Source organism: Podarcis raffonei, chromosome 5, assembly GCF_027172205.1.
Source record: "Podarcis raffonei isolate rPodRaf1 chromosome 5, rPodRaf1.pri, whole genome shotgun sequence".
In the NCBI taxonomy this organism is placed as follows: Eukaryota; Metazoa; Chordata; class Lepidosauria; order Squamata; family Lacertidae; genus Podarcis; species Podarcis raffonei.
Window position 1 is genome coordinate 36,037,706 of NC_070606.1, and position 27,585 is coordinate 36,065,290.

At 40.4% G+C, this 27,585-nt stretch overlaps 1 protein-coding gene across 5 annotated transcripts in view; it reads right to left on the reverse strand.

The window, feature by feature from the left end:
- Positions 1 to 27,585, reverse strand: part of PRKG1 (protein kinase cGMP-dependent 1) — a 583,893-nt gene that overhangs the window by 449,703 nt on the left and 106,605 nt on the right. For all 5 annotated transcript variants that reach the window (XM_053388611.1, XM_053388609.1, XM_053388608.1 and 2 more), the window contains one exon: positions 13,683 to 13,849. In XM_053388611.1, coding sequence (XP_053244586.1) covers positions 13,683 to 13,849 — 167 coding nt within the window. The remainder of the gene's footprint in view (positions 1 to 13,682; positions 13,850 to 27,585) is intronic.

Genomic DNA, 27,585 nt, shown 5'->3' on the forward strand with positions numbered 1-27,585 from the left:
CTATGAAGTGGCTGAAATAAGTGTGCCAAGAATTCTTAAGAACAATAATTGCAGAGAGTGATTGTAACTTTGTACTCACATAAAACAGCATAAAGCTCATCTCTTGTAGTCACTTCTCATATTTCTTATTAAAATCCCTCCCCCCACAGCCCCCATCCACGAAGCATGCAGGATGTTTCCCAAATGTTGTTAATCCCATACAATGTAACTGTGGATGATCTCATTAATGACTAATCTTTCTGAATAAAGTTAATCTCTTTAAGTCAATGATATCTTGCTTCACAGGTTAATTATGTGTTACGAAAAGTCCTTCTTTTTAACCATTTTAAATAGGGCACCTTTCAGTTTCTCTAGATGCCTTCTTGTGTTTATCTTATGGTGTGTGTTTTTTAAAAAAATGACTGCCCCAATTCATCTTTCTGTACATTATTTTGTATGTTACAATGTTGTCCTTTATAACCAGGCTTCCGACTGTTCTCACTGTCCATTTATGCAACCTGAGAATTACACAACCACAAAAATGAAAGGACAGTTTAGCCTGCAGTTCATCATGTCACACAGAATCAGTGGGAACTTCCAAGGTGAACTGTGTTAAAGATGCTTGCAGGCCATTTGGTTACATGTGTTCAGATAGCTTGTGATAAAAGGCAGAAAAGCAAAAGCAATCCCCCAAGATCATGACTTTTGTTTTCCCTCAAGTTTACAACTAGACATGGGGAGAAGGGTATCCTTCATGATTTCAACCAAGGTCTTCTCAGCCGTACACAATAGAACAACAACAACAACAACAACAACAAAACAACAACAACAACAACAACAACAACAATAATATCAGGGCACCTAACCCTTATCACACCAATGGCCACATTGACTGCTGGCTAATCTTCCAAATAATGCCAGTGATGTGCATTTTAAAGTGAAAACTGACATAGCCAGTTTATGGAAAGACACACAGGAAGACATAATAGTGTCCCCTCTTTCCTCTGCCAATCCATGCCAATCAGTAGAGGTGTGGAAGGAGGAGTGAAGATCAACTTCTGTAGAGCAGAGAGAGATATTTTCCTTCCTATTACACACTGGCCTGGATGGAAAGGTTCCTGGATGGGGAGAAAGATATCCCTGTCCAGTGCTTTCCTTTCAAAAATGTTTCTCCTTCCCTTTGAAAGCCACCACTCATGGAGCTCAGGCGACAGAAGGAGCAGCACAAATTTTACCGGGGGCTTGTGAGACATTAAAAGCATTTTGTTGGGCCTGATCAACATACTCTTCCACACCCTGGAAAAAGGCAATAGTTCCTGACTTGCAGCAGCTTTTCTTTCTCTTCCCATACTTCACAAAGCGTATTTTCTTTCTTCTAACAATCCAATTCATAAAAGTTTGTTCTTTCATTGCTACTGCTACTGATTAAAGTATTCTTGAATAATCATAATCATCAAACCCATTGGACCTGAATAGAAACACTTGCTGCAAGTGGTTGTGAGGCTGAGAGATTATTTATCTTTACTGTACAGAATATGAAGATCTTATTGCATAAATGAAATTTGATATTTCTGTTGCAAAGACAGCTTACTAACTTATTGATAAGATTTATTATGCATTTTCAAAATTATTCTTAAATATATTTACCTTAATTAACTTAACATGCTTGCTGTTATATACAGTTTCTATAGTAAAGTTTCTACCACACTGAATGATTCCCCCCCCCCCGCCCAGTAAAATATGGTGTGGGAGCACACACTTCATTGGAAAGGCATGCAAGCAAATGCTTTTGAAGCAGCCTAAACTCTCAGCCTGCTTCTAGAAATCTGCAAGGCTGTTTCATATTCCCGTGCTAACTTTTTCCATATCAAAGTGAAAGTGGAGAGAGTCTCTGGGAAAACAGTCCCCCATCCCATTTTAGCAAATGGTACTATGTCAATTTTTTTCTGAGTGGTTCAGTCTCTTCCTTATTATTATTTCAAAGCTATGTAATGAATAAGGAGCTCTCTGTATGACTTCTACATCCTACCAAAACTGTTTATATGCATAAGGGCTTCAATTACATGTCAAAATATGCTGTCACTTTTTGTACCAAATCTCAGGCACTACTGCAGGAACTGTATAACTACTCCTTTGATTTCATGCATAATTTATGCTGATTTTCTTTTCTTGCAAGCTTTTCACACTACATTAACAAAAAGCTGACGGCTTTAAATCATAAGACTTTTTAAAAAAAAAATTACTTGTGTTGCAAGAAAAGGAACAGAGACACATTTTTAGGTATCATTTAACAATACTAATGAAACATTGTTTTGTTCCATGCTAGTAAAAATAAATAAAATAAAAATATCCATTGCTGTGAATCCAAACTACTACAAAAATAGCACAGCATATTCCAACCACCAGAGCCAGCTCCTAGGAACATAAGATGAGCCCTACTGGATCCCACAAAGACCCATCTAGCCCAGCATCCCATTCTCACTGTGGCCACTAGATGCCCACAGGAAGTTTGCAACTGGTAATGGATACTCATCCAATGTCTATTGTTGTAGCTTTTGAATATAAAGCTTCATGGTCATCAGCTCATGTTCAGCCAAAGGCCATTTGAATCCTCCCCTCTCAGTACTATTATCTGTTCGTGGATATTATACCTGGCTGCAGAAGAGTGAGGCCCACTTCATCAGACTGAGGAGTTCAGTTGCAATAGCAGCCATTCCACCTCACCATTAATCCTTAATGTAATGTTTCTGAATTTGCTGGGTTTTCCTGTTCCCACCCCATCCTTTCATTCTTTTGAATTATGCTGAATCATGGGACACAAACCAGAACAAACCATAGACCAACCAAAGGCAGACATACTGTATTTTTCCATGTATAAGACTAGGTTTTATCCCTTAAAAATAAAGTCAAAAATTAGGGGGCGTCTTATACATGAATACATCTCCCCCCATTTTCTTATATCTGAGTCCCCCAAAATAGGTGGCGTCTTATACATTCTTATACATGGGGGCGTCTTATAGTCGGAAAAATACGTTCGTTGGCATGCAAGTGTGGGAATTCGCAATACTCATCAGCTGGGAATCAGATAGAGGGGCACAACAAACAGTGATCCCATCTTTCACCAGATGATTGCTGCTGGCAGTTATGCTTCCCATAGCCTGACTAACAGCTGTTTGGTAAGGAGGGAAGAGTGACTATGATGGGCAGGAAGGTGCATGGGGAAAGTTATTCATGCACACCTTCCTACCAATGTAAATTATACTCCCTGTTTAGCAGACTAATAGGGCACTGGGAAATCCTGGGTGGGTTGTGGGTTGTCCACCTATGTTGTAAATGATCATGTAACTGTCATTTCAGTATTTGCAAAGACTTTCCCTGAGCTAAATACCTTCACTTCCAATCAGTGCTGCAGAATGGAGGGTACAGTGGTACCTCGGGTTAAGTACTTAATTAAGCACCACTTTAGCTAATGGGGCCTCCAGCTGCCGCCAAGCCGCCGGAGCACGATTTCTGTTCTTATCTGAAGCAAAGTTCTTAACCCAAGGTGCTATTTCCGGGTTAGCGGAGTCTGTAACCTTAAGTGTCTGTAACCTGAAGCTTATGTAACCCGAGGTACCACTGTACATCTGAAATTCCAAATTATTTCTATGTCAGTTTGTGTCATATGATCTGTGCCATATCATCTGTGTTGATATGCAGCAGCAACACATTGCTATTTTATGAAACACTCTGCTTCGTCTCTGGTGTCCTATCTACTAAACAAAATTTGAGCTGAACTATGTGCAGATTATGCACATAGATTATGCACGCAGTTTCTGCAATGCGGACAGAGAAAACAATCCTATCAACATCAGCATTAAGTTTGTTGCTATTAATTACAAGATTCCATTTCCCTGTTCCGAAGTAAATTTGGGAGCCAGGCTCCTCCCTCTATCAGCAGTCACTTGGCAGTAGCCATCACATCAGGCTACAGAAGAGGAAAGAGAAAGGATACTCTGTTGGAGCCCCTAAAAAACAAGCAACTTTTGCTTCCTATTCTCTGAACGTTTTCACCCAAGCTGCTCATTAGAAGAATTTGCAACTAAGAATGTGCACAGGAGTTTCCTTACATTCCTTCTCAACCCATTTTCCTTTTTGTGTCATGCCTTTTTAGATTAGAAGCCCAATGTCAAGGGCTGCCTCCTTTTTGTGATCTGTAAAGCACCTTGAGGACTTTTTCTGACTGAAGAGCAGGATTAATAAATATTTAAATAAAGTAAATAAACAAAATCCATTATCTACCCTTGCTGACCCTGATCCTACTTCAGTGAGTGAAAATTATTTGTGAGGAAGGTGATTACGAACTGAAAGACAACCAGAGAAGATGTTGAGCCCTGCCGGTCCTTTCCCTGCTCCACTTCACAGTCTGCCCAGACTAGTTTTTTGGGGTCTTTTATTTTTAAAAAGGTCACATAGCTCAACATAATATGGAATTTCAACTAGTCTATCCTCATTTATTTGTTCTAGCATTTTGTGAAGTAATGCAAACACCTCTAGTTTATGTATTTTCAATATAGGGATCTGATTTGCTTTAAATCAAAATTTGATCTCTTCCTATGAGCATCCAGCTCTAAAATAAAATATTATTAATTACTTGCCCTCATATTTCATGAAACTGCAGTTCTTGTGAAATAATATTATAAAACTGTAAATTTATTTATATTGGCATTCATTAAAAAGCTTATAGTAGGGCTATCATTTAAGTGATCAATTATATTGTTGTGGTGGAATCATGATGATTCAGTTGTTAAATATGGCACACTAATGTAGACACCTTTGGAAGAAGCGCAATAGGATAAAGATTTCTACTTCCAAAATGTGAAATAACACATTGATCCTCATTAGGAAGAAGCAACACCCACACATCTGATAGCTGTTAACCTAGTGCAGCCTTGGCGGTATTAAAATGCCGCACCATCTCTTCATAATGACCTTTGTGAATAGTTTAATTAAAAATAATGACTGAAGAAAGCTGAACATGTTTAGCAAAAGGAGGCACACAAAGAAAGCAGAACAGTGAACTACTGCTTTGCATTAAGATAACAAAATGAAGTATAACTGAGCTCTAAGCTTCAGCTGTTTATTCTTTATCTAAACTAAGCAAAGATACTGGCTCAGGTGGGGAAAGTGTGGCCTTCAAGCTGTTATTGGACTACATCTCCCAGCACTCCCTGACCATTGGCTATGCTTGCTGGGAATAATGGGAGCTGGAACCCAACAACAGCTGGAAGGCCACAAGAAAACCAACCAAAAATTATTGCCTTGTGGCATCAATGGCAGGAAGCGTGGTTTTGAATATCACACAGAAATTTATTTCATGGACTTTACAGTAAACATAACTACATTTCTTTGAAACACTGTTGGAACACTGTAACAATGTTTTGGGCCAAGTATAATTGGAAAAAGGATAATTGGCTTTGGCCCTGGCGACTGTACTATACGTGTCCAGCCCAATTTTGCTTTGTTTGCTCCTCAACTTTAAAAGTCTCCTTTCTTTCACTTCTCCCTTTTCTGTGTCAGCTTCAGCATTCTAGCAGAATTTAGGAGTTGTGAGAGGTCATGGAGAATTAGCCTGATGCTTTCAAGCAGTCTCCAGAGAACATTTACTCACACCACACACACAAATCTTCCAACACTTTATTCGCTCTAGGACATGGTTGCTAAGTTACCTCCAGGTATTGCTCAGGTTCATGGGGTGTGACAGCCTCAGCTGATGCCTTAAAGCAGGTGCACAGAAATGAAAACCAACCATCCCACAACTGCAAAGTCTTCGCTATCCTGAACTTTCAACTTCGTAGAAATAAATCTAATTTCTTGCAATGGGAACTAAATGGCGATGTCACTGAAGTGAAGGTATGTACCCTGGTCCACCCATGATGTGCACTTAGGCGGGTAGTGACCCTATGGGAACCCTGACTATCGTTGCCATCAGTGGCAGAGAAGCAGAGAGATTTCACTGGAAGCTGGGTATACATAGGACAGTACATGACCTTGAGCTCCATGGGGGATACATGGGATAGAAATGTAATACAAGCATCACCCTCCCCACCCCCTTAGGTGCATCCAAGTCTCTGCAAAATTAATAAATAAATAGGCTGGCTTTCCCTCCTGCTTGGAAGTCGCTCAGAGCTGCTGACCAAGCAAGGGAAGGGCTACAGCACTTTCAAAACTGCCAAGTCTTAAAGTAGCCGGAGCCCTCCTGGCGCACAGAGGGAGAGGTGCCTCAGCTTGCCTTCTGACCACCTGCTTGTTCACTCGCCTGCCTTCTGGCCAGGGCAGCACATTCACCCTCCTGAGACTGTCCACCTGCCTCTGCCTGGCGCCCCATCTGGGCGGCACTCCATGCCCGTCTGTGGCATGTTGCAGCCAGTGTGCTTTGGGGTGGAGCCTGCACACATGCAGAGCACCCCGATCCCCCGCTTGGGAATGAGGCACCAACTCTCTCTCTCTCCCTGACTTTGCTCATGCTTGGGCTTGGGGGGGAAGTGGAGGGGGGGCAGAAGGTCAACCTGCCTAGCCCAACCTCATCCCCCTGACACTTGCCTGGTCCACCTCACTCCCCCTGCCCTCCACCACTGCCTCTCCGCACACTGGGAGAGTTGCCAGTTTCCAAGTCTTCTTACTCTGGAGTCATGTTGTGCACCCTCTCTATCTCTCTCCTCCTCACATTCCCTCCTTATAAAGTGGGGTGCTCCCCACTTTATGTGATTGCACTTATCATGCAGGGGCCTGGAATGTAAGCCCTGCGTAAGTGGGGGGAAGCCTGCAATGATAACAATAAGCGAAGTACAAATGGAGCATGTGCTATCTCATTTCATGCACAAACAGCACAACCCTTATAGAAGCATGGTTGCTGTTATTGATGGCTGCTCTGACACTGCTCTGTTAGTGCATCCAATGACCATGACTAGGTTATGCATGGCTATTTCATACCATTCCAGTGACAGTCATCCTTATTAGGGAGAAAGTGCAGGTTTGCATAACCTTTCAGACTTTTCTCTCTTTTTTCCAGTCCTGGTTTTTAAAAGACTTAGCACATGCTAGGCATCATAAAAATACTAATGTGTATCATAATCACCAATGAGAAGTGGGAGGTCAGAAGACGATTGGGGGAAAAATCGTTGACAGGTTGAGGGGAAATTGTTTGCCGGAATTCATGCTAATAAATGCCATGCTTCTTCACTGAGTGCTCTTATGGGGAATGTATAACCACAACAAACACATCCTGTTTATGATATTGTTTTTTTGCATGGTGTTATACAACTAATCTCTCATGCAGAAACATGACCAAAAGTGTAATAACAAAACACTGCTAAAAATCAAGTGGGTTTAGGAAAATTCAGACAAGCTAATAACACAATCATCAAAACCAAAATTATGTCTTGAAATTGCAAACACTCATGGGCATAGACAATAACAATAAAGAAAAATATTGGTAGTTATGCAATATAAGTAATACAATGTAATACCTCTATGTAACTAATTTCCCTTTTAAACATAATGGGTGGAATTCACCTAATGAGCTCCATCAGCAAAAGCCCTGCAAAGAACAATCACCCTCTCCTCCCCCACGTTCCCCCTGCCCACATACAGAGGGAGTAGAGGGGGAATAGTTCTGTCTAGTAAGCTGAAATGCTTGCACACAGTGGCGGACCTTCATGCTCCGGCACCGGGGGGGGCGGGCAGAGAGCAGGCGGAGGCGGGGCTGGCGCGTGTCCTGGGGGTGGGGCGCGCCATCTGCGGGGGTGGGGCACCCAGCACGGGCAGGGAAGCAGCCAAGATGGAACCCCACTGAGATTGCGCTGCCAGGGGCAATGTGCTCCCCCTGCCCCCTCTTTCCTCCGCCAGTGCTTGCACACACTGAAAATACATCATAACGCAACAGTGAATTCCACTCAGTGTGTTCTCTTGGATGCATAACCATCCCTTGCACCATTGTTCACAGAAAAGTAAAGTAAATCATTTAGTAAAGCAGTAGAACATGTTACTGCAAGTGAAGAAACAAGGATAACACAAGATTCCTAAGAAGATAAGAAAAGTCTGCTGGATCAGACCAGTGAACCGTCTAGTCCAGAATCCTCACAGAGCTTAATCACTGGCAAATTGTTGCTAGATATTGTTGGGGAGGAGGCCTGCTTGATTGCCCCACTTTGCAGAAGAGAACTAGAGTTGATGCGCTTTTGTTCCCTTTATAATATTCCATAAAACATCCAAGTTCTACCCGTATAATTTTACAGGCAATGTATCTAGTGTACACTTCAGTCTTTACTCTATATACTGGAATTATTGCACTAGAGATGCAATTGTGGACATCATAAACATTTTAGCATGCAGAGCTTAGAATGTCTGTAAGCTGCACCTTTGGGTTTTGTAAACTCCACAGCAGCAATTAGAGTTTACATATGCTGCAAACTGCATACAGATTTCTAAAACTGTTTGAAGAAAATTCATTAGGGGCTGCAGAAAGGAGAACGTTCATCTATGCACCAATTTCTATTGCAGTTGAAAAGCAGATTGGCCCCCTCTGAATAATTGTTTCTTAAAAATAATTTGAGGTCTGATGCTGATATGTGTTGTGCAGGAAAATAAGGAAAGAGGAAGGTATGGGAGGCTGGTCCACTTTGGATCACTGCTAACGGTTGACCCAGGAAGACCCTGGAATTATGGAGCTCAACATTTCATGAAGCTTAAAGAACAAAAATTGTGTTTTCTACCAGATGTAGTGCAGGTAGAAGGGAGACACTTCTGGAAGTATTTCTAAGGTTCCACATAAATGTTGAAACACAAAATATGTCAACTAATTAAATATATGCTCCTCTGTGTGGTAAATGAGTACAGAATAAGCAGTATATTCTGCAGGTAGTCATGAATCAGTAAGCTCTAGTGAAAATGTATATTACCAGTGAAAACAAGCATTTGATCTTGCTACCATCACATCACTCTAGTTGCCATTATCCATTACTTTGTTTAATTTCTTTATAATTTCATTTTCAGTACGCAGATACACCTAGACTGGTTAAGCCAGATAAATTCCAGAAGCCTGGAAGCATTCTCTGCATTATCACATCTGGTGACCATCAACAGACTGGGCTGCACTTCCCAGTAACAGCTAGCTGACGTTGCAGGGACCTTACAACTCTATGGGAGCCAATAGTACTGTGGCACATGAATTCTTACAATCCAGGTTAGCACTAATTCTCAACCTTTTTAAGGTTCTCTATTTATTGCAAGAGCTCTGTAGAAATTGGACCCCATTTATATCTATATATTGACCCAGTCTGCCAAACCATGGCTTAGTGTGAATAGGAAGCTTTGTAGATTTCCAGAGATAAGATAGCAGCTGCTTTACTCCTTCTGCCCTCTTGCCACTACTGCACAACTGTGAGGTAAGCCATGGATTGGCTTAACATTACATCATTCAAAACCAGGCTCCTGGTTTATCTCACTCTAGACCAATCATGGTCCATCTGTATTAATTTACGAAGCCCTGTACCTTAGGAACAGCCAAAACCCTTATATCCCAACTCAGTCATCAATATATGTCATTGGCTAGCTCTGGAGTTGGAAAGCTCATCAGACAACAAGAACCCAAGTCTTTAGTGTCATTGGCCTAGTCTTGTGGAATGCTCTGCCACTAGAGATTCAGCTGGTGCCTTCTGTTTCAGCTTTTAACAACACCTGCTGAAAGCACTTCTGTGCCACCAGTCCTATGGAGAAAATTATGCAATCCTCTTTTCATAATAGCTGATGGCTCTTGACTTTAAGCATTTACATTGTTTTTATTATATGTTGATATTGTTGTAAATTGCTTTGATATTTTTTATGATACAGTGCTACACAAGTATTTTTTAATAAATAAATAATACGAGAATTTCATTTTGAAAAGTACTTCCGTTTCACATAAAATTAAGATGTGCCCATGCCCATGCATTTTAACACATCCAGATGCTGGAAGCAGCTCATTTACAAAATAAAGTAGTTGCTATTTCACCTAGGATGATGCTGCATAATTGTGTCAAGTGATAAGTGTTCCCAAAAGTATAACACGAACTGAGGGCAACACTTGCAGGGGAGAATCACTAGGTGGGAGGAAGAGGTGCATAACCCTCCAGCACCCACTGATTCTTCTCTGCAAAAGTCCCATCCCTGAGACCATTTCCCCCCTAGCTGTGCTTATTTTTAGTCTCAGAGACTGCCAGGATGAGGGAAGGTAATAAAAATGTCCTGGAGACTTTTGTAGTGGGAGGATTAAGCACTCTTAATTGAACCTGAAGTTCTCCTCTGCCAGTGTCACTTAAATACCAATATAATACTAACATTTTGAGAAACGCCATTATTTCCTGGTAATGTATTTTTTTGTTCTCATATATTATGCCAATGGAAATTTTGAAGTTATTGCTTCCTATATGAAACTGCAACATAAAATTTGTTAGTACTGCTTCCCACACAGTATGGAAAAATTGCAATCATAACCACCACACTTACCTGGGAGTAAACCCTATTTAATTTGATAGGACTTAAATCTGAGTAGACATAGTTAGGATTGAGCTACCAAGTTCAGGGACCTCTCTCAGTCACCAATTCATAATGCACAACATTGTTCTAGTCAAGCATGCATTCCCAAAGCTGAAAGAAAAACAAAACTGCTCTTCGACAAAAGGGCTTAGCCTTAAAAGGATAGGAAAACAAACTTACGACAGCAGCTTTTTTAAAAAAGTGATTTAAGAGTAGCATTAAGGTTTTGGAATAAAATTACATTTCAAAGCATAATTTGTAACTTTGAGGCTCCTTTTATTTATTTAAGCAACCAAAACAAGGAAGGGCATGATTGACACAGGCAAAGTTAAACATTGTTCCATAGATTTCAACAGGTAAGTATGTGCTTAAATTTCTGTCATTGAAAACATTTAACTAAAAATGCTTCAATCAGGGCTGGATCATTTTACCCAGAAAATCAATATACTACACAATATTGTAATAATAGGTCCATTTTTTTCACACCAAACCAGAAAGCTAGAGACTTATAGGAGATGCACTGAGCCCCGTAAAAACTCTACAATCCAACCCCTACCAAGCAGCCTTAAATATCTTGGAAATCCATGGTATTAGGTTGTGACCAGAAAATGTATCAATTTCCCTGGGTTGTTTACTGGTGCAAAACCCCCCACAAATATGAACAAAAATCTGCCAAATTAGGCCCTTTGATAATGACAGATAAAACATGTATAAATGCAGTGCCAACAACTGCACCACCAGCTGTTTTTCAAAGGTGTTGAAAACACAAGGAGAAAACTCAGTCAGTTCTCAGAAGCCTGTCATACTCTCTGAAATTAAATTGTTATACAGGAAACAGATAGATTATTAAACCTATCTTGGGCCCTTGAGACTGTAAAGCTCTTCAGTTCCTCCTTTCAGAACATCTGACAGTGCTGTAGCAACATGATAAAACTTCTTACATCATGTAATACAAATTAAGGATAAGAACAATATTTTGCAATTAAGTGATACGTATAATTCATGAAGCTATCAAGGTACTTTATAATCAGCAATCTTAGTATTAAAAACACTGCACTAAGTGATAATTTTTCACTTTTCTGATCTCCTAAAATGAATGATCTACCGTATTTTTCACCCCATAGGACACACTTTTTCCCCTCCAAAAATGAAGGGGAAATGTGTGTGCGTCCTATGGGGCGAATGCAGGCTTTCGCTGAAGCCTGGAGAGCGAGAGGCATCGGTGCGCACCGACCCCTCTCGCTCTCCGGGCTTCAGGAAGCTATCCGCAAGCCTTGCAAGCCCGGCGGGAGTTCCCATGGGCTCACAAGGCTTGCGGGCAGCAGCCTGCAGCCCGAAGCACGGGGCACCCTCTGGAGGGTGCCCTGTGCTTCGGGCGGGTGTCCGCAAGCCTTGCGCGCCCGGCGGGACCTCCCGCCGGGCGCGCAAGGCTTGGGGAGGCAGCCTGCAGCCCAAAGCACAGGGAGCCCTCCGGAGTGTGCCCCGTGCTTCGGGCAGGTGTGCGCAAGGCTTGGGGCGGCAGCCGCGGCTGGGGGGGAAATAATTTTTTTTCATTCCCCCCCCCCAAAAAAACGAGGTGCGTCCTATGGGCCGGTGTGCCCTATAGGACGAAAAATACGGTATATGTAGTAATGACAACAGGTCATTTCAAGTTTTCAAATACAGGTCTTCAAACTTCTAGTTTTTTGACAGTCTAAAACTACAGTCACTACCTTCTTATGTTGTGTACAAAGATGACAACAGGATTCCACATGTAACCAAATAGTTAAAGAGATGATAGGGTATGATAGGACTGCCATATGCCTGGATTTTCCCAGACATTACCAGGATTTCAAACGTGGAATTGAGGTCCGAGGGGGATTTCTGAAAGGCGGCACTTTGTCCTGGATCTTAGGCAAATCAATCGCATTATTTCGGCATTATTTTTTTAAGGAAAAAAAAAGCTTGGGGTGTCCTGGTTTTTACTTTTTGAAATATGACAACCCTAGGGTATGATCAAAGTATTAAGTCCGCTTTCCAGTTTAGAATTTCACAGAAACTGTGAATCATCCCCAGATCTGAAAACATCATGCAAACGTGATTAAAATATACATCTAGATAATACGCATAGTGAAATTTCCTAAGTAGTTCTGCAATGTGTGTGCCTTTCACTCAGCTGAATATGCACAATATAGCAGTGTTCTAAACTGTTATATTAGGAAGCAATCCTCAGGTTGTGTCTGTATCAACAAAAATCTGCACTGGATTCTGCCCAGTGTAGTCCAATCCATTCACTCAATATGTACTCTAGCCCTGCACCCAATCTGCAGATAAGTGTGTTCACAACCTCTGTATAGCAGCAGGGTACCACACACCACCACATGGTTTCTCACTCAAAGTGAAAGAGACTAGATTTGCAACACTCTCACTTCAGCGGTATTGTTCAAAACAATGCACTGTAATCAGGGTGGGTTACCTGTAGCCCTAATGACCAGGAGTGGGCAGATATGGATCTACTGCAAGGTCTCTGGGTAGTTTGAAATAGACAAGGAGTTCTTAGTTGTAGTTATTTAAGAACAGCAGTAACAAGACGTGTTTCCCCACTCACCCTAAATTATAGCATTGAAATGAAGAATCCTTGAAGGTAACAAGGAGTGGACTATGAGCTCCAGGCAGTTCTAGAACTCAAAACAAGTCCTGGGCTCAGAATTCTTTACATCTAAGTGTGTGTCTTTTGCACTAGGCTCTGGCTCATAAATCTCAGGGTTTGAGCAAAGAACAAAAAAGATCACTCAAATATGAATTCTGCCCACCCTTGCACCAGGTGTTGTTGAACTCCAGTTCTATCAGCCTCAGCCATCAGGACCAATGGTCAATGATAATAGGAGATTGAGGCCAATAATCACCTGGAATGCCACAGATTTCCCAATCCTGAATTGGTGTAAGTGCAGATACACTGCACTTACTGATATAGTTAAAAATGGATTCTAGTATTAAAGTACCATACTGGGTATGAAAGCAACATGCAATGAGTGGAAACGCTTTATAAGAGTAGCCTCCTCTAGCCACTATGGAATGTTCCATGTAATATACCGATAGTCCCTCTGGAAGCAGCTAAGAGGGAAAACATATATATATATATATATGAATGAAACAGCTGTACGACATACCTTCCATGACATATACCAGTGAACCGACATCTCCCTCTTTGATAATGCAACTGTCCTTGCCATATTCCACTGGATACATACAATCCACAATCTCCTGGATCTGTGACAGTTCTAGATTCTTCATGAAGTCATTGTCAAGAATAGCTTCCTTTATTAGATCCTTTGACCTATGGAGAGAAAGGAAAGATATGTCAAAATGTGCTAATCAACTCCCAAAAGCAGCATGTGTGAATGTCATTGTGTGATGTGAAATATTTTTTTTAAAAAAACTTCTTACTTTTCAGTTTGGGAAAATACTTATAACAAACAATTCACATACCACACACACACACACACACACACACACACACACACCATTGCATGCATATACAATACAACTTATTCACAAAATCTAAATCTAGAAGCAGGGGAGTGGGGGTGGGAAGTGGGGTGCTGAACACCTGTATGTTCAGAATTTGTTTTTAAGATTGACCTTTCCTGTTTATGAACCACAAGAGGAGGATAGTTATGCAAATACTGTCACTACTTGGTCTATGCTTAGCACCCATTGAAACAGAATGTACATAAACTGGGGACTTGTTAATTGTTCTCTCTTAGTCAAAAATACAAAAAACTGCAATCATGTTGTGGGAATAAAGCAGTCCAAAATTCAGACAACTCCGCAAGAAAAACTACCATATTTTTTGCTCTATAAGACTCCCCTTTTCCCTCCTAAAAAGTAAGGGGAAATGTGTGTGCGTCTTATGGAGTGAATGCAGGCTGCGCAGCTATCTCAGATGCCAGAACAGCAAGAGGGATTGCTGCTTTCACTGCGCAGTGATCCCTCTTGCTGTTCTGGCTTCTGAGATTCAGAATATTTTTTTTCTTGTTTTCCTCCTCCAAAAACTAGGTGCGTCTTGTGGTCTGGTGCATCTTATATAGCGAAAAATACGGAATGTTGTTATGAACAACAATAACTTCATGTATTAACTCCCACCAACTTTACCTCAGCAGTTCCCCCAGCTTCAAATACCAAAAATTATAGAGGTATCTTAGTTACATAAAAACTTCTTTAAAGGTTTGAGGTCGTCTGGTTTTAATGAAAGAAATATAGAGTAACCACATAGCTTTTCGTAATTATATTTTTCAATAACCGTTAAAAGGACCATGTTCTTCCCAGTGGTACTTGTAATAGTTCTGTAATTTTTGAATAACCTTTTCAAAAATCAGTATCTCAACAATGCAGGTAGGACCAATCCCTTTGTTTTTTCATAATGTTTTACAAAGCTTTTAATGAAGCATCAGCATAAGACTTGAAGAATTATCTACTACTCTGAATCACTCAAGCACAAATGTTAACTGTGCTCTAGTCATCATAATTTACATATTGAATTTCCCCCAGTATGTCTATCAAATCTATCTTTATCCATCTGATAATACAGTGAACAACATAAAGATTACAGACAATAATTGTTTAAAAGCTTCTTAAGGGATTTTGTGCAAATGAGCATCTGAAAATTATAAATGTGAACAAACAGGGGCTTAAAGAACATAATTTATAAATGGTAACATTCAAAAGATAAATATCATACATCCATGTGTCTTTGTGAGATTCTTGGTTAATTTTGTTTGCCAAATCCTGCCTTTAGTTATTATTTAAATATATGCCAAATAAATATTTTATGGTCTCAAGGTAGCTTCAACATTAAGGGAGAGCATGTGGGTGACTGTGGGTACATGCAAATAGCACTTCACATACAATGTGCGGAGCAGAAACATCTGCTGTTTCCTAGATTCTCCAACCAACCAGGGGAGAGAAGGTTGGCTGGTTTAATTGCTTAGAGAACTATGTTTTGAAGGTTGTTTCCCCCCCCTCTCAGTTTTTTTTCCAAAAACTTATACAGAGGCAGGAAACTTGTGGCTCTCCTGGTGTTGCTGGGGAGTACAAGGTAGTGTTATGAATTTGGGACTCTTCTAACCCCTGGATCCAGCAAAGGTTAACATATAAGCCAGGCTATCCTCCTGTGTTGAGGTGATAGCCTGGATGAGGTCCTGCTTCTCCCATAGCCATAGCCTTGGATTCCAACAGAAATCAGGTCTCTCTCTCTCTCTCTCTCTCTCTCTCTCTCTCTACCTTTCTAGCCTGCTGGTTTTGCTTCTGGCTTCTAGCTCACATCACTCAACTCTCCAAAAATCTGGCCTTTTGTCTTTTTAACAAACAGACAGTTGAAGGCAGGAGACCCACTCGTTTTTTTCCTCTGGCACAGAGCCACTCCCTTTGTTACCTTAACGACCCATACTTACTTAACGGACCATTACAAGGCTGGCCTGGCTATTCCAGCAATTGAATCCATGCTGCATCCAGGAATTTGAAGCGGGGCTCAAGCCTACAGCCTTCTTTTCTCCCCCACAAAAAAGCTCATAACAATATTATACATAGCCTTCTAAATAAGGGGCACCCATCTAGGAGCAATGGTCTTCGTAATGAGTTACAATTTGTTGTTACTTCATTCATAGCACCGAGCTGATCATCCGGTCATTCAGCATAAGTAAGCTCATCCTCAAGCTTTGTATGTTCTCATGCTGTTACACTCAGACTCTCCAAGTGACCCTATTTTCCAGGGACAGTCTCGAATCTACACAAGCCATCCTGGTTTCTGATTTGATCCTGGAATGTCCCGCTTTTCCCTAGAACATCCCTATTTTCATCAGAGAAATGTTGGAGGGTATGGAATAGGACATCCCCATGGCCTTTTTCCGGCCGGAACTCACCTGAATTCAGTTCCAGAACCTCTCAGGTGGGCACCATGGCCATTCTAAGAGAATGAGGGAGGTGCTCGTGGTGAGTTCCAGCACCTCTTTTTCTAGAAAAATAGCACTGGATGTCACTATTTTCACCAGAAATGTTGGAGAGTATGTATGCTGCCCTATCAGATAGTCTGTTGCAACCGTATTATAATCACCTCACCAAACTGTACACCTTGGCATTTTAACAGCACAAACTAGAAGTATTGTTCTTTTTTATATATATAAAATACACATAATGTAATCTGTGACTCTTCCAAAAAGATATACAAGTCAGTCTTTCAATACTATCTCCTCTGCAGTGCCTCTGGGGACATCTCTGCATGCTGTCACTTTGGTTAGCTGCTGAACCAGTCTGGATCATACAGCACATGCCCAGCCATGCCAGCTGCTAGAGCTAGACATGGCCAGGAGTCTAAGTGGCATGCATAATTATATTTAATGCATCGCATAGTCTCTACCCCCCAAATTGATATGGTAGAAGCGTCTTCACAAGAACACCAAGGTAACCTATTTGAGAACAAAGCCACATTGCTCTTCTTCCATAATAACAGTCAACTTTCAATCTATAGAATATTATACAGTTGCAACATAAATGCATGTATGTTTACTCAGATGTAAGTCAGTGTTCACTGAGGCTTACTCCCAGGTAAGTGTGCATAGCTGTAGGTTATTAACATTTCTTTCCAGTATGTCCTTCAAGTTTCAGCCACAATACAAAGATCTTTGTTCTTTTATTCTTTTAAAATTCATTCTTGTAACCTTTTATTGAAAGTACAGGAACTTCCTTCTCCCTGATCTTCCTTTAGTTTAGTACATCTTTCTCAAATTCTGGTCAGTAGGATTATTTGCCTTGTTAGCTGTGCAGACGGCATAAAAATTATTTTCAGTTATCTCCACTAGCTATTCTTCTGTCTTTGATCAAATACAAACTGTTTTCCAGTTCTGTATACCTTGACCCACTGTGACCTTTGACTGACATCTCTGGCTCAGTTCAGACATGATGGCAAACTAGTACGATTTGGCACTATGTTGAAGAGCTTGGAATTAGGCATGTGTTCAAAGATTCTCTCTTATCTTCCCCCTTGCACACAGAAATTCCTCCCAAACTTGCAAATTATGGTTTGTGCTAGCCCTGCAAGCTGGGATTTTAGACAAAAATTGTAAACAAACAATACTTAACTGAGAATGACAACAGCGAAAGGTTCCTGCAGTAATTGGACAACTGCACCCCGGACAAATCCCACAAGCAAATTAAATATTATGCACAGTATTTTTTTATATAAACTTGCTGCTAACATAAACTTCAAATTGAGCATTTGGGGAGGATTGAAAAGCTCTGCAGAAAGAAGTGAACTGAAACACACCTAAATATTTAAAGCCACATTTCTTGCTAGTAAAATGATACAGCTTCTCAAACAATGACACTACTAGGGTTGGTCTACGGAAGGTCCTACATTCATTGAACAAAATACCGGTATATTTGCCCTTTGATTGTAATGAGACCTCTAAGCAGCGTAAAAAAATGATAGTGCCACATTAATGACACAGGTCATACATAATGTGTTTTCTTTCTTCTTCATTTTAAACTTTTTCTACAATGGCTGCACCGTTGCTGGTGGAGCAAAGATCCAGAATGATATGTCCACCTTTTTTTTATTGACCCGTGTGCCTCTGGGTCTCCTCAAACCCATTATCATCACCACTGCTCCCCAAATATTACACTGGCAGGGATTTTCATGTAAAACACAAACAAATGTTGTGCATTTTACTAAAAAGTTATTATATATAATGTAATATACAATGATCACACTGCAAAGTATGTAGGTGTAGACAAGTGCTTTGTAGAACGGCTGCAATTATACTGTTTCTTTGTACAACCAAGTGATGTTTCTTGATAATAGCAGCATCATTAAAATGGAATCTAAACCAAATTTCCCTCAAAATTCACACCAGCAAATTCCAAGTGAAAGTGATATTTGCATCTCAAGACTTCCCCCTTAAAACGGTTTTGGAGTTGGCATCTCTCTCATACACTCTCTCTCTCTCTCTCTCTCTCACACACACACACACACACACACATCATTTGTGAGCAGCACTTCTACAATTGCCAATGCTTATAAAAGCTCCATGTGCTCACAGTTTCCATATACAGTGGTACCTCGGGTTACATACGCTTCAGGTTACAGACTCCGCTAACCCAGAAATAGTACCTGGGGTTAAGAACTTTGCTTCAGGATGAGAACAGAAATCGTGCTCCGGCGGCACGGCAGCAGCAGGAGGCCCCATTAGCTAAAGTGGTGCTTCAGGTTAAGAACAGTTTCAGGTTAAGAACGGACCTCTGGAACGAATTAAGTACTTAACTCGAGGTACCACTGTATTGATTTCATGTAATCTCACACTTAAAACCACAATTTTATCATTTGATTCAATTTCAAAAGTTGATCATGTTTCTCCTAAGTCCCATCTTATATCGCTCAGTTCATTCATCCTACCATGTACTTTAGTCAAAAGAACAACAGCAGAAGTGTAGCAGTGGTGGAAGAATCTTTTTGCCTTACTTAGTTGTACACAGTGTTATGGCAGATAACTAATTAAAATACAACTAGTACGTGTTTTTCATCTTGGTGAGGTTTAATTCATTACAGAGACCATGAGAGCAGCTTAGCACCATTGCAAATCTTGTACATTCACATTTTTCCCAGGTACCTGCCACACAGCAGTGATTAATTTCCTCTAGGGCATTTAATGAAATGCAGTTTACATCTTGTATAATTGAATAGTTACTTCAGATAAAAATACATTGATATTAGGGACAGTTCTGAAAGTATCTGAACCTCATATCATGCTTTATTAAAAACCAAACCCACACAGTTGTGCTTAAGTTTTACATAATTTCTGTTATCTATGAAATAAGACATTTAACTCATCCTTTGCTTTTCTTTTTCGGGACAACAAATAGCCTTTGGCTACTGTACTTTCCTTTGTTTTTGGAAACAAAAAGCCACTTCATTGAACTGAGCTAAAGGATGAGTTTATTAGAGACAATCTAAACAAGCCTACCATTTTTACTGGACACATTTCAAGGCAGGTAGGCTTTTGGGAATATTCATTTAGCCTTGGGGCCACCAACGTTGTGTTTAGAGGTGCCCCCGACATCTCCATTGTCACCACCACCCCATGCTTCCTGTCCTTCCTAATTAGTAGCAAATTTGGGGAGTTATTATGGTTCACTGATATGTAGTTTTACCATTGGGAGAAAAGCTTGAGTTTCCAGTCACTGTCTTCTCCCCAAAATGCCTCTGAACTCCACCTGGACCCAGAGGCACTCTTAGAATAGGAAAGGAAGAAGGGCGCTTGGAGCTGGTGCTTTGCTTTCCAGTTTGCACAGCTGAACTGACTTTTTATTCTTTTTTTTTTTAAGGAAAGGAAGAGGAACTGCCTGATAGGTGTCTGGAAGAACTGGGGGAATGATGGGAAGGGAGAGCATTTGGAAGTGCTGCCTGTTACAATTTGAGGAGGGTGATGTGTTGGGTGTTTTTGTGGGGGGGTGTTGTGGGGAGGAACAGACTGTTGCTTGGCTGATTTGCGGGGGTTGTGGTTTGTTTTGGTTTTCCAGGGAATAATACCAAAAGACAATGTAAGCCTCTCACTTTTTTGCATTTCATAAGACTAGAAAGGTTTAATGTGATCACTGACACAGAACACCATTAAGTGCTGTACACTTAGAAAACAAGAGAAGTTCAGACTAGTATAATTAGCAGGTAATTTGCTCACAGTGCAGTGATTGAGTAGAGTTAATCTGCCAGTTATACATAAATTATACAGAGCACAATTACTGTTTATGGAAGTCTTTTGAAAACATTTGGACAATGTGGACGTTTTAATTCCTCGTAGGGTTAATAGCATCAGTCACATATAATAAACATTATGACAAAAGTTAATTAGCATCTCTTTCTAAATCAATCACAAAGCATAAAAGAGCAGAGATTAGAATTTCAGAACTGGATTGAACACCTGATGAGTTTACATTATATTAAGGGGTTCAGACTTTTAACAGCTCAGGAGGTGCACAAGGTGTCGTGACATACAACCGAGCTTGAATTTCAGCTGAGTTTTGTACCACAAAAGACATCAAAAACAGCTCTAAAGAAGCACGAACACCAAGGTTGTCAACATTTCCAAAGGGCAGAGAGGGGATACAGCCAATGCACATTTCTTTATTTGTTCATTTAATCCAGGAGTGCAGATTCATTTTTTTGTGTAGGGCAATATTGACAGTAATCTGTGAGGGACCACACACTGGTGGTGGGTGAGACCACAGCCCAAAGTGAATGGGGCCTTTCGGGGAAGCAGGTTTGTTGTGCAATGCGACCCACACAATTATATTTATGCAACCTGAGTTTGTTGGTACGTGACTGAATGCCATTGAAAAGTGGCAACAGTCTGGAATCACAGAGAGTGAAGGCAGGTTTGTTTGCTTGAATGAAGAGGCGGGGGAAGGGGAAGGCATGACCTTTCTTTCATTCCTCCTTATTCCTGATGGCAATTCCTGATGGCAGATGAACCCAATATAAAATTAACACAGATGCTGGTGACAGGCTAACTAACCTTTGTATTTTCATTGCACTGCTGCTTTGCAACTTAATACAGCAGGAGATTCTAACATGTATTTTGTTCCTCACTGACTAGAGTCTTCAAGCCAAAGCACTGAAATCTTTAAAATTTAAGAATTGTTTCTCTGGATTAGTGGGGGCTGTACTGCCCTAAACAAGGTCAATCCCATTTAATCTGGGAAGCTCACTGGGACCAGACTAAGTCAGTACCTGGATGGGAGTCTGCTGCAAGGGAGAGGGCCATGGGTCAGTGGTAAAGCCCATACTTTAAAAACATAAGGCTCTAGGTTCAACCCCTATCATCTCCAGATTAAGCTGGGAAAGACTCATCTGAAACCATGGAGTGCCTCTACCAGTCAGTGTCAACAATTCTGAGTTAGATGGATCAATGATCTGACAGCATAAGGCAGCTTCCTATATTCCTATGATTTTATGAATAGCTGAAGATCCATTTCTCCAGAAGTCTCTGAAACTTGCAAGCAGGGCATGAAAGTGTTGTTTGAGCCCAGGCATGTTAAGGCATCGTTTGGTTATCATCCCTCATTTTCATTGATAGACCTCTATACCACATATGTATCTAATATTTCCCCCCAAAGCTATCTATTGCAGAAGGTTTAATAAGATTATACATCAACCAGTTTACCAAGACAACTTTCTAAACAATAGCAAGTATCATTATTTTAGAAATGGAAGTCACTTCGAATGGGAATTGAAAAATGATATAGGCCTAAACCCAGAGAAAATATTTTTTCACTTTAATTTATTGAAAATGAACACTGCAGCATCTGTCTCACTTTAATCCCATTCCACCACCCTACCTGTGGAATTATTAGGGTTCCCAAATTAAACTAGACAACGTCATTCATACAGAGTTGGAGGCTAATTCTTCCTACCAAAGGTCACTGGGAAATTTGACTTCACTAAGCACAGGCAAAGTCACTAATTTGCTCTACTTAAAGGCTGTTATTGAAAGTGAAATTTAAAAGAACATATGTGATCATTGTGAACTCTTTTGCTTAAAGCAGAGAGAAGTATTTCCTAAGCCTGAATTAGAGTCAGTGACATTAATACAGAAATCAGGTGGTGAGTGCTGACAGAAATGGAGCCAAAACTTGGCTAAGAAACTAAGAAACAAGAGGGAGGTATCAACATGTTCAGGAGAATCCTATGATTTGCAGAAATACCAACAAACAAACAAACCTACCTAACATACACAATTCATTGAGAGCTGAATTATGACTCAGAATGCTCAGATTTGGATAAAATATGCATATGGTGATTCATAAGTATATATGCAAAATTAGCAATAATTACTATAATTTAAATAGAAATGTAATACATCTCATCATAGTGGGGAACCAAGTATGACCAGGTGACCTGTGTGCTCAGTCTGCCATCCAGGTGTTGCTAACTGTTGGTGGACAACTTCAAGGTTCTTAATCTTTAAAGTGGACTTGGAATGGAGGCACTTCAAACAGAGGACCGTTCTTTTTTTAAAAGCAGGTCACATGGCCACCCCCTAACAGCAGCTAAAACTTTTGTGTGTGTGAAAGTTTCAAGAATTAAATGTGTAAACAATGTGACTGTAAAACAATCTGACAAGATTTAACTGGGAGGGAAGAAAAGCCAAAGTAACAAATTGTTAGGACATAGGAAGAAGGATGGTTGTCTCTGGAAGGCTTACAGATCTGGCAGCAGGGGGAAATGATTTCTGGTAGCTTTCCCATGGCCAAAGGATGCCAAGACTGAGAACACTGCTTTCCAGGATTTGAATATACAGTGATGTTGTTTTCTATATTAAGCACACAATCCAACTGAATATACTAGTTACCATTATCTAATATTTAGCTTTTAAAAACAAAGCAAAACACATAGTTAATACAATCTGTTTCCAACTTTTTTATCTCATTCAGAAAAATTCAATGTCAGCATAATGATGAAGTAGTTGCAAGTAGACTTGGGGTACAATGTGGAAATGCCACATTTTGATTTTTACGATATGCACCCTTTTTACCCCAGCATACCAGCTCTGACCTCCTGTGACAGTGAAGGGAAGCACATGCAAAGTGTCATTGGTTGCATGATTCCAAGAGGGACTATTCCAGGTCTTAGGACAGGGTTAGTCAATATGGCAAACCCTCACCATGAAAAACTCCTGTCTGGAAACCTATGTTGTCTCCACTGTGGAAGGATGTGTGGATCCAGAAATGGCCTCCACAGTTACTTATGGATTTGGTGTTAAGACCGTGTTCATGGAAGACAATCTTACTTGGCTACAAGTGATCGCCAAAGAAGGAGAAGGAGAAGGAGAAGGAGAAGGAGGAGGAGGAGGAGGAGGAGGAGGAGGAGGAGGAGGAGAAGAAGAAGAAGAAGAAGAAGAAGAAGAAGAAGAAGAAGAAGAAGAAGAAGAAGAAGTGGTGAATGGAATTATAGTCCAGCAACATCTGGAGACACCACATTGGGTACCCCTGCCCTAAGAAGTCTGCATGTAGGAAATATGGCCAGCACCATCTTAGAGGCACTTTACCAGAGAAGAAAACAGAGGTTACTAATTCATTAATACTGACTTTTCCATGAGAAAAATTATGAACATCACATCTTGTGGTGTCTCCTTCTCTTCTCTTTCCTTGATGCTATAAATATTCAGGCTGCATTAATAAAACATATTACATCAACACTAAAATTTAATGTTACAAGTTTAAAACGCATGGCTTAGTGTAATTACAAACTTTCCTGTATTGTATTATGCTCTATATTGGGGAAATTCCTTTCCAGAACGTGTTTAGGAGATTAGATTCTCAATGGAAGCTGAGCTGTTTTGTCTGAAAAGATGATGATTCACCCCTTAGGTCCTCAAAAGGCTAATGAACCTTTTAAGACTCTCTTTGAGCTCTGCATCTCTTTAACAAGTATATGACAGCAGAAATAATGCTGGTTGTGATAGAGAACAAATTGAGAAAGGAATATAGTCATAAATAAGGACATGGTCAGTCAACACTTGACCACCCCAGACCAGATACACCTGTGTTTTACCATGTTCTTTTTGTTTCCTAATTGAAATAAAATATAGTTACCTGTCATTTATTCCACCGCAAAACCTGGAGTTCAAATGCCAGTGGGAAATCAGCTTAGCGATTTCTTAGGCTTGCTAGTTTCTCTTTGTAGGTGAGTATACCCAGGAGACCTACTCACAGAGCCAGAAGGATCAACTGATTAAATTATCTCAAAAGATTTCTACTATCCTGAGTGACAGACAACTTGCAACAATTCTTCCCCCTCCCCTTTTCCTTCTTTGATTGCACTTGAGATGCAGCTGTAACATGGACTGTTAAATGCTGATACATGTATTTCGGAATTGAGAAACAAGGGGTAACATTCTACTCTCTTCTGCAGCCACTACAAAATGTCATTTGTATACATTATGCTCCTTTTCTGCTGCTCTGATTAGAAAGATAGAGAACCTTGTTTACCTTGTCTTTGTAATTTACTGTTTATTCCTGTGTGAATCAAGTACATTCACTTTAACAAGTAGGCTGGTTTTTCATTTTTTCAAACTGGCTAATTTTGTATGGGGCCCGAAGGGTTAGTAAGTTTGCAAATGTTACAGTTTGAAAAGGAAGCATCAAATTCTACACACAAATGTACAGTACTGCAAACCCCACACCAAGTACTGTGTAAATAGGCCAGCATCCATCAGAATTCAGATCCAGAGTCTATTTTGAATGTGAGGGCTGAGACTGGAATGTATGATAGAAAAAAGAGTGACCAATAGTAGGAAGACCCAGAGCCAACGACAGGCAGAGCCTGACTGGCTGTATGTAAAAAACAAAAAACAAAACACAACATACAGATAAGGGCAGAATGAGAGTGATGAGGCAGTTTCTCATTCACTCTAATGGACTAACCTTCACTGATTACCAGTTCACTTGTATCTGGAATTAAGCCCATTGATTCCAACACTGAAAGAACAGCTTCACGGAAGTATTGAGCCCCAAGCAAACAGCTCCGAAGACATTTTGCTACCTGAAACAAAGGACAAGATGCTACCCACCCTCCGCCCCCACCCTGATAAAAGCTGACTGGTTTGACATTTGAATCTTACTTTAAGACTGTTGAAAACTGATCATCAATTGCACCTAAATGCAGTCAGCTATCTTAGAGAACACACAGCCCTGCCCTCTGTAACAAAAGTATGGAGCAGGCAGGAGAGGCAGAGAAAACCCTTGGCTGGTGCCTAGGGTTGCCAGGTGTCCTACTTTACAGAGGGCAGTCCTCTGAATGTCTCCACTCCTATTCAAAATATTTTTGTTTTTGTTTTTACAAGAACAAATTTAAAACAACGAAGAAAAGCTTTTTAACATATCCATATATGAGATTTTCTGAATCTCATGACTTCCCCCATCCCTTGCAAGGGTCCTTAAAATAATTTTTCTAAGACTACATATCATTACGTTCTCCACAGTTTTCATCTCTCTAAATTATCCATGTCTTTTGTTTCTTTACAAGTTATTTTTAAAGTCCAGCTAATGTTTTTATTTGTTTACAATGGTCTCCTAAGTAAGTTATGCATTTTCCCCATTCTTTTTAAAAGTCGTTATCTTCCTGATTCCTGAGTCTCCCAGTCAGTTTTTGCCATTTCAGTATAGTCCAGCAGTTTGGCTTGCCATTCTTCCCTAGTCTGGACTGTTGGTTCTTTCCATCTATGAATGTCTCCAGTCCTAATCCACTTTAGAGATAAAGAACCACTAGAAGGGAGAGCAGGGACTCTGAAGTTCTCCATCAACAGTTAGCAGCACGGATACAGCAAAATGAGCAGACACACAGGTCACATGATCACACGGCTATCTTGAACACATGGCTTGATGTTCTGTGCCACTAGTTTGCTATATTGTATATATGAACTCTAATAGATTTCTTTCTATTTTTTGAATGATATCATTATTCTATTATATATGCTTTAACAGTTATTAGCCTACGTGTTGTGTCTATATTTCTGTGCCTCAATCATTCTGCCTAATGGTAGGACTGCTGGTTTTCTGTAATTATAATTAGCAGTTGTGTTTAGAAGGCCTGCAAAGTCTGTTCTCTCAGTCTTGCAAATGAGCCCACAGAAGTTACTAGCCCAAACATTCATGTCAGTCTGTCTACCCACACATACCCATGTTTGTGCCACATAGATGGCATGCAAGAAAAAGAAGGGGGGATAGTTATCCAATTTATAAAGGTTTTCCTGTGTGATCACGTGGAAGAGATTCATGCCTACTACAAATAACTAGGCAAATACGGTAGCTGGTTGCAGGACTGCAAGAGTTTTACCTTGTGTTACCACAATTTTCAAGTTTTTCTGACAACCTAAAGCCTCTTCATAGCAAAAGTTTCTTTTCAAAGTTGGAAACTTACAAAAGTGTACTAATTGGCCCTGAATGCACCCAGGAACAAAAGATTATAGCCTCTGAAATTTACTGAACACACTGGAAGTCACTCTTCTGACTATTATCCTTTTAAACCATGGGTAGGCAAACTAAGACCCGGGGGCCGGATCCAGCCTAGTTGCCTTCTAAATCCGGCTCATGGATGGTCTGGGAATCAGCGTGTTTTTGCATGAGTAGAATGTGTCCTTTTATTTAAAATGCATCTCTGGGTTATTTGTGGGGCATAGGAATTCATTCATCCCCCCCAAAAAAAAATAGTCCGGCCCCCCACAAGGTCTGAGGGACAGTGGACCAGCCCCCTGCTGAAAAAGTTTGCTGACCCCTGTTTTAAACACTCTTACAGCTCCCCTCACTTGCATGCTTTTTCTCATTCTACAAACTAAAAGTTAACATTGAGGAACATAATCTGCCATAACAAAGAACAGAACGAAAGAGCTGCTACAAGAATGTAAGAATGCACTTAGGTCAGCAGTAAATTGCAATAGATCTCTTCTCAGCCAGTGTAAACTACTTCACTTTCATGCCTGCAGATAAAACAACCTATTTTTATTTTTTATTTTTTTAAGATGACCACTATATCTGCAACCATTCTGGAAAAATAAACCTTTAAGGTTGTGTTCTCCATTTAAGAGTAACAATTTGGCACTTCCAGTTGGAAGGGATTGTAATAAATGCAGCAGATTGCCAGGATGTCATAAATTAGCACAAAAATGCTTCCTGGCAACTTGGCACTAAAAGAACAACTGTGTCTATTAAGCTTGCAATCCTAGACATACTTACCTGGTGTTAGTTCCATTGAAATACATAGGGCTTGCTCCTGAGCAGACATACTGTGACTTACTGTGGAGAATAAGCATTCAGAAGGAGAGTTCCACAAGAAAAAGGAGGGCGATCCAAGTACCACTGAACCTTGTGCATCTCTGAGAGACATGCTTGGTCTTCACCTGTTCCTAGAATGCCAAGTGTCCTGCTTTACAGAAGATGTTCTAGTCCTCAAAGAAGGGTTGTCAGATGACAGTCCTCTGCTTGAAGAACTGTTCAGTTCAAGTTCATTTTAAAGATAAATAGCCA